Source organism: Rhincodon typus, unplaced genomic scaffold, assembly GCF_021869965.1.
Source record: "Rhincodon typus isolate 14 unplaced genomic scaffold, sRhiTyp1.1 hic_rhity00008726, whole genome shotgun sequence".
NCBI classification, from domain to species: domain Eukaryota; kingdom Metazoa; phylum Chordata; class Chondrichthyes; order Orectolobiformes; family Rhincodontidae; genus Rhincodon; species Rhincodon typus.
The window spans coordinates 1-8,532 of record NW_025974364.1 but is presented as its reverse complement, the minus strand read 5'-3'; the positions used below and the strand labels follow the sequence as shown (position 1 = coordinate 8,532).

Here is an 8,532-nt window from a genome sequence, read left to right as displayed (position 1 = left end):
CAGCGATGGCTGTGACCAATCGCAGCGATGGCTGTGACCAATCGCAGTGATCAGAGTGATCAGTTGCAGTGACCAATTGCAGCGATCAGTTGTAACCCAATCCGTTGAGCATGCCTTTGACCGGACTGAGCTGACGTGTGTTAAAAATATCAACTCTCTTCCCTCTAAATTTCCTGTGGAGCCAAAAAAACAGTTGAACTCATGACACAGCTTGGAGCGTGTGAGTCACCCAGAGATTGGGTTTTATACACTATGTGGAGCCAGCAGAGCCATCCAAAACCATGGATCAGATTGGCTCGCAGGATCTCTGTGAGAGTGTGCAGTGTCTGAGGCAAGCCTCCCACCTAACCCTCTGTTTGCCGTAAAGTGTCAGAGACCCTACTGCATTCCCCTGCCTCCCCCCACCCTCGTCTCTCACACCCAGTCTGCAGACAGTCACCAGAGCAGTCACAGAGCCCACTGAGGCTGGCTTGATACTTATCCAAGTCTGTTAACTGTGAGCTGGTATCCCTGCTTCTCACACTCCCCATCCAGGCCCCTCATGAGTCTGTCCTCCCGAGGCCTGTACCTTCGGACAAAGCTGTCTGCCTCCAGCAGAATCCGGTTCAGTGTCCGCTCATAGTTCACATGTCGGCGTGCCATCACCACATACTGCTTCATCTCGACCATTCGGGGACAGTCACAGGTATTCGGGACCCACAGATACTCCCGCCTTAAGAGAGCAAAGCTTTTCTTGTAGGCCTTCAGCACATCAACGTCATAACGTGTCTCCAGCCCGATGATTCTTTTATTAATAATCCTCACGTGCAAGGCTGGGAGGAAAGAGGAGTTGGAAGATTCAGCACCATTTCTCCAGCCAACTTGTTGTGAAGCTGTCCAATTTTTAAAATTCATTTGTGGGGCAGGGTGCTGCTGGCTGGGTCTGGCATTTATTGCCCATCCCTAATTGCCCTTCTGAAGGTGGTGATGAGCTGCCTTTTTGAACTGCTGCAGTTCATGTACTGAGGGTTGACCCCAATGCCCTAAGGGAGCGAATTCCAGGATTTTGACCCAATGACACTGAATATATAATATATTTGTAAGTCAGGATGGTGAATGGCTTGGAGGGGGACTTGCAGGGGCTGGTGTTCCCATGTATCTGCTTCCCTTGTCCTTCTAAATGGAAATGATCGTGGGTTTGGAAGGTGCTGTCTGAGGATCTTTGGTGAATTTCTGCAGGGCATCTTGTAGATAGTACACACTGCTGCTACTGAGCATCAGTAGTAGGGAGAGTAGATGCATATGTGTCTAGTGCCAATCAAGTGGGCTTACTTTGTCCTGGATGGTGTCAAACTTCTTGAGTGTTGTTGGGGCTGCACCCATCCAGGCAAGTGGGGAATATTCCATCACACTCCTGACTTGCACCTTGTAGATGGTGGGCAGACTTTCGGGAGTCAGGAGGTGACGTATCCGCTGCAGTATTCCTAGACTCTGACCTGCTCTTGTGGCCAATGTATGGTGTGTTCAGTTGAGTTTCTGGTCAATAGTAGCCCTTAGCATGTTGATAGTGGGGAATTCAGTGATGGTAATGCCATTGAATGTCAAGTAGTTAGATTCTCTCTTATTGGAGCTGATCTTTGCCTGGCATTTATCTGGTGTGAATGTTACTTGTCCCATTGGGAAACTGATGGGGATATCAGTAGTATCGCTGCTTCCATACATTGAATTTACCCCTTCATTATCCCTCCCCATTAAAGGGAATAGATGTCAGTGTCACACACAGTGTAAAAACAACAGTTCACTCCATCCCATGAGCCCCCTACCCAATGATTCTTGTTGATTTCATCCCCACTGAGCCTGCGAATGGACCCAACGTTATCCCCCTGATTTCCTGAAGGTGCTAAATCCCAATGCACATTGCATTGGGACCAACCATCCCCTCCAGCACCTCACCGTGTCTCCTGTGAAGCCATTGGCACTGAAACAAGGTCAGCCACATGGACCTCATAGAATGTGAGTTCCCTGATTGGGGCTGTTAACCTGGTCCAATCAGGGAGCCCTGGCTGACAGACATAAACAGGAGTATCCGAGGTTCTGCTCACTCTGAGAGCTGGCTCTGAGAGAGCTGGATCTGTGTCAAGGACTCTCCATGTGTAAATAAAGGGTGACTTGGTGATGGGATACCGGCCTCTGTGGAGTTATTTCATGCACCATCTGCTCACACTGGCCTGCCCTCTGTTTGTGCCCTCACACGGGTCAGGGTACTGGCCTTGGCTGATTGTTCCCTTTATTGCCCACAGGATGGTCACTCTGCCCATCAGCTCTCTGCAACCTCCAGCCTGGTGTAGCAACTTGAGTTCAGGGACTCAGCACAGCTCCCTCTCTCTGGACCCCAAAGATGTAAACTGGATAAGAGACAGCCGCGGTACTGTCAGAGAACTGGGCGATGAACCACATTGGAACTTTTCACAGAACTGTCACTGTTCACTCTTTCTGTGCAGTTGAGGATCTGCTGAGCCATCACATCTCATCTAACCTTTACAGAGATAAGACTTAGACTTTAAGATCTGGATGTTTTTCTTGCCTTTGGTTTTCTTTATATCCTGCTGTGTTTTTTGGTAACCAACAGGGCATTGGAGAATGGTTACATTGTGCACTTTTCACCGTACTCATGAATTCCTATATTTGAGTCTATGTGACAATAAAATCTAATTCTAATTCAAACTCGTACATACCATTGCAAAGTTTGAGGCAGTGAGAACGTGTTTGGGAAAACCAGCCACAGAACTCCAAGTTCTGACTCTGAGCCGTGCAGGATCAGTGGGAAAGCCCAGTCACTGGGAATGATCGGGGGAGGTTGGGCTGAAGGGACGACCTTCAGTTTGTATAAAGAGAATAAAGATTGGAGAAAGGACTCACCAAAATCTCTCTCACAGTACTGCCTGATGCGGTTTGATTTTCCACGAACCCTTCGGCACTTGCCGCAGTTACCTACAGGACGCCGAGAGAAAGAGAAACCCACCATCAGGTTTAGGAACTAGATGGAGACCGGTCACCCCCATTACAGTGGGGACCTTCCAGCACTTATATAGAACATTACAGATCCCCAAAAAGTCCCTGGCTGCTTCACTGCCACTGGTGTACTTTTGAAGGGTGGTCCCCGTCGTAAGAAATGTGGCAGACATTTTGTGCACAGCAAGATCTCACAAACAGCAAAGTGATCATGGCCAGACAGTCAGTTTCCAGTGAGGTGTAGTTCAGACAGAATGTGCCTTTGTTTTGGAATCAGACTGGAAAGCAAGCTCCTACTTGATCTCTCGGGAGGTGATCAAAGATTCGGTAACATTGCCAAAGAACAGGGCCCTGAGGCTCATATTTAACCTTCAATGGACTCTTGTGGTGCAGCGGTAGTGTCTCTGTCTCTGAGCCAGGGGATCATGGTTCACGTCTTACCTGCTCGACAGGCGTGCAATAAATATCTCTGAACAGATTGATTAGGGAATATCTCCCTGGGTCATTATCCCATTCCTGTTGATGAGCCATATTTTCTAATCAACCTCTTCAGACACACCTCTGGAACAGCTGGGATTTGAACTGTGCCATGAGAGCCCTTTATGTCTCCTGCTTGTAGAAACTTGCTGTGCACAAATTCGCTGCCTCATTTCCTACATAACAGCACTGACTTCAATTTGATGGCTTGGTTCTGAAGCTTCTGGCACCCCCTGAGGTTGAAAAAGCTGCTACAGCAATGCAATCCTTTTGTTTCTTTTGGTTTTGGAATTGTGTTACTAATGGAGACAAAGATTGCAGCCACCATTTTTAGCAGCAAATGTTTACATTGTTGGGTTGCCATGGCCTCTGAAGCTGATTTTGGCACCAGCTCAGCGAAGTGTTAAAATAACTCGCACTGTGCCAATGCCCCTGGCACTCATTCCCCCGTCACAGCTGCCCCCATCTGTTAATCAATTGAAAATGTTGGGAAAGAGCTTCCTGCAGTTGGTCAGCAGAGGGAGCAATTGAGAGAATTCACAACTCTTTATCAGCAAGTCATATAACCATAGAGTCATACAGCATGGAAACAGACCCTTCGGCCCAACCAGTCCGTGCTGAACATAATCCCAAACTAAACTAGTCCCATCTGCCTGCTCCTGGCCCATATCCCTCCAAACCTTTCCTATTCATGTACTTATCTAAATGTCTTTTAAACGTTGTGACTGTACCCGCATCCACCACTTCCTCAGGAAGTTCATTCCATGTGAACCACCCCAAAAAATTGCCCCTCATGTTTTTTTCTTAATTTCCTCTCTTTTCACTTTAAAAATGTGCCCCAGTCTTGAAATCACCCATCCTAGGGAATCCACACTCCTCATAATTTTATAAACTTCCATAAGGTCACCTGTCAACTTCATACGCTCCAGTGAAAAAAGTCCCAACCTATCCAGCCTTTCTTTATAACTCAAACCTTCCATACCCAGCCACATCCTGGTAAAGCTATTCTGAACCCTCACCAGTTCAATAATATCCTTCCTATAACTGGGTGACCAGAACTGGACACGGTATTCCAGGAGAGGTCTCACCCAATGTCCTGTACACCCTCAACATGACGTCCCAACTCCTATACTCAAAGGACTGAGTAATGAAGGCTCGCAAGCCAAATGCCCTTTTAACCACTCTATGTGATGCAAACTTCAAAGAATTACGCGACAACAACAGGGGAACAATTTTCTGGAACACAGCCCTTGCTGCTCATCTGCAGCCTCTGCTCCCAGTCCTCAACACTCCTGTCTTTGGCTGGAGCCTACTTCCTCCATATTATCCTGATCAAGCTCCCTCGTTCCTTTTACATTCCTGTCCTCCATGTGACCGACACGACAGAATGAACTGTGCAGCCTCCTTTCTTAATCAGCAGCAAAGGCTGATTGAGGTTTTAACATTCTGAAAGGGTTTGATAGGAGAGGAGGGAGAAAGAAATTGCTGCCAGCTCTGGGGAGGATCAGAATTGGAATTAAGCGAGTAAATTTTAGTGTCAGTTACCATGCCATTTCGCTGCCTGTATGCCTCGAACTGGGAGAGGCACATCGAAGCTGAAACACTTCCACACTACTTACATTTTTCTTTTGCCTGTAAATAACCCCTTAATAGTCACCACAGAATGCTGTTTTCCACCTTGTATTCTATAGAAGCTTGGGACTAGAACATTAAGGAGAGATGTTAGGAAGCACTTCATAGAATCCCTACAGTGTGGAGCCATTGAGTCTACACCAACCCTCAAAGAGCATCCCACACAGACCCAATCCAACACCCTATCCCTGTAACCCTGCATTTCCCATTGTCAACCCACCCAGCCTGCACATCCCTGGGCACTATAGACAATTTCCCATGGCCAATCCACCCTAAGCTGCACATCTTTGGACTGTGGGAGGAAACCGGAGCACCCGGAGGAAACCCACGCAGACACAGGGAGAATGTGCAAACTCCACACAGACAGTCACTCGAGGGTGGAATCAAACTCGGGTCCCTGGTGCTGTGAGGCTGCAGTGCTAACCACTGAGCCACCGTGCCACCCCTCTACACACAAGGAGTAGATGTTTGTTAAGCAAAGACATTAAGGGATATAGGCCAAAGGCAGGTCTATGCAGTTAGATCACAGATCAGCCAGGATCTGATTGAATGGTGGAACAGGGGGCTGAATGGCCTAATCCTGTTCCTATATTCTGTAAATAGACCAAATATGTGACAGGGTATTTGAACAGGAGAAAGTGCTGCTGGGGTGAGGGATGGAAGCTAGCTCACTAGTAGTATGAACACCAGCTAGATTGAGGGTCATTTTTTTAATGGGTCAGCATTTATTGCCCATCCATTATTGCCCTGGAGAAAATGGAACCGCTGCACACAGGCACTTTGAGGAAGACAAGCCCAGGATTTGACCCAGCGACACTGAAGGAGAGACGATATATTTCCAAGTCAGGATGGTGAGTGGTTTGGAGGGGAACTTACAGGGGGTGGTGTTCCCATGTATCTGCTGCCCTTGTCCTTCTAGATGGAAGTGGTCGTGGGTTTGGAAGGTGCTGCCTGAGGAGAATTGGTGAATTGTAGATATGCTGTAAGTACCATGTAGTTCAGTCAAAAAGCCTGACATGGGGTGGTGCTAGGATAATCAAAGTTAACCTCACTTTACTCCTCATTAGCAGGGTCAACCCCGGGAGCCTAGACTTGAACTGAGATTGGAGAGGTTTATGTCTCCCAGACCATAACCTTCCATGGGACTCTTCAACATTCCTCACCTCTCCTGCTGAAGAAACTCACATCCAGGCAGCTGGCTTTCCTCGTTAACAGATACTTTTGGAGCAAAGTTTACAAAGCTTGTCAAAAACAGTGAATTCTTGGGAGTTAATAACTATCACCAATTAATCTGGGATCTGATTGGTTTATCGGGCTGGAATCAGCCGCTGAACATCTGCCAAATACTTCCCTCGGTCTGAGAGCATAAACAAGAAGAATCTGAAAAGATGAAGATTTAGAAACATTCTTTCAGTCATGAACACATTACCTTATTAGGAGATGATATGACGGTAAAATTGGGCCAAATGTTTACCAGAATCACGTTCACTCTTGTCTTCATTGTGTGGCTGGTTCGTCACAATCCAAACACCACATCCCAATCTCCCTTACCCTGCCTCCTACCCCAGCACCTTCTACTTACCTCAGTCAAGGACAGGCACCTTCACTTGGCACTCTTACTGTAAAAGGCTTTATAAAAGAATTTTTGACAAAAGACGAAAAAAAAATCCAGGATTACAAATGTTGGAGCTAAAAGACCATCAGAAATAGAAACAGAAGTCAGCTGTTCAGCCTGTTCTGCCACTTAATTGGATTGTGGCTGACCCAACATTCCTCGTGTCCACTTTCCTGCCCTTTCCCTTGAAACCCGGACTGACTAAGAATTTCTCTATCTCAGCCTTAAATACACACAAGGACTCTGCCCCACAGCTCTCTGTGGCAGGGAGTTCCAAAGACTCTCAACCCTCTGAGAGAAGAAATCCCTCCTCATCTCAGTCTTAAATTGGTGCCACATTATTCTGAGACTGTGCCCTCTGGTCCTAGACTGTCCCATGAGGGATAACATCCTCTCAGCATTTACCCTGTCAAGCCCCTTAAGAATCCTCTATGTTTTAAGGAGATCGCCTCTCATTCTTCTGAACTTCAGGAACTCTGGGAATCTGCCTAGGGCTTACTTCTATAATAAAAGCCAAATACTGTGGATGCTGGAAATCTGAAACAGAAACAGAGAAAGTGGAGAGAGAGTTAACGTTTTGAGTCTGGTAGAGTTCTGAAGAGTCACCGGACTGGAAACGTTAACTCTTGTCTCTCTCTTCACGGATGCTGCTAGACCTGCAGAGTTTCTCCAGCACTCTCTCTGTGTTTGCCTCATGGCTTGTCCCTGGCCAGTTGAGAAATGTAAATTACATAGGAGTGGTGAATTATTATTGGTGTACAATTGAAGGGTTGGGCGTCGTCAAGGGTTGAGTGTAATATATAATAATTGGCACTCATTCAGGCGAGATGTTAAATTGAGGTCCTTTATCTTTCACCCTCAGGACTGATGCCACTAATTAAAAAACAGCAGGGGGAGGGGACCTGGTCAACGTCAAAAAAAATTATGGCAGTGGGTGGCATGGTGGCACAGTGGTTAGCACTACTGCCTCATGAAACCAGGGACCTGGGTTTGATTCCACCCTCGGGTGACTGTCTGTGTGGAGTTTGCACATTCTCCCTGTGCCTGCGTGGGTTTCCTCCAGGTGCTCAAGTTTCCTCCCACAGTCAGATGTGCAGGTTAGGGTGGATTGGCCATGCTAAATTGCCCATAGTGTCCAGGGATTGGCGGGCTAGGTGGGTTAGCCATGGCGAAATGCATGGATAGGGTAGGAGTTAGGTCTGGGTGGGATGCACTTCAGAGGGCTGGTGTGGACTTGAAGGGCTGAATGGCCTCTCCCTGCACTGTAGGGATTCTATGATTAACTGAGCATTAATGCCGTGTGCAAAATTGCCTCCAGGGCAACAGTGACTAAACTTGCAAAAGTCTTTATTTACTGTGAGGCTTTGCTTTGGGACCTCTCCAGGTCGTGAGAGGTGCTATGTACATGTATCTTCCATTCTGTTAAGAATTGGAGATGTCACTGAGAAACTTGGGAGCAGTCTGTCCTTCACATCAAGCAGACAGTGCCTTATGTTGACTAACTATAAGTGGAGCTCACATGTTTAATCCTCTTTAGCCAGCTTCCCGTGCCTACTGGTCCATATCCTCTCCTGCAGCTTTTCTATAAAAAGGTCAAGACTCTGTACGTTGATAAACCTGGGAGCCAGATTTTAAAGGATTAACGTGCATTCAGGATCCAGTGGCAGAGGAGCCTGATCTCCAGTTCCCAGCTGTGTCTGTGTCAGCGATCGGAACAACAGCCTCCTGTCCCAGAGCTCCTTGGAATGAGCAGAGTCAGCAGGCCGACTCAGCCTCCTCTTAACGACAGCTCCCATCAGTGTGTGTGTGTGTGTGTG

The 8,532-nt window shown here is 47.3% G+C and overlaps 1 protein-coding gene across 1 annotated transcript; it reads right to left on the bottom strand.

The window, feature by feature from the left end:
• Positions 1-28: 28 nt before the first annotated feature.
• Positions 29-3,004, bottom strand: LOC125482319 (ADAMTS-like protein 5). The gene is made up of 2 exons (XM_048594376.1): positions 2,899-3,004; positions 29-812 (listed from the first exon to the last, which is right to left on the bottom strand). Exons 1-2 carry the CDS (start codon positions 3,002-3,004, stop codon positions 478-480), a joined length of 441 nt encoding a protein of 146 aa, XP_048450333.1. The 3' UTR covers positions 29-477.
• Positions 3,005-8,532: the final 5,528 nt, after the last annotated feature.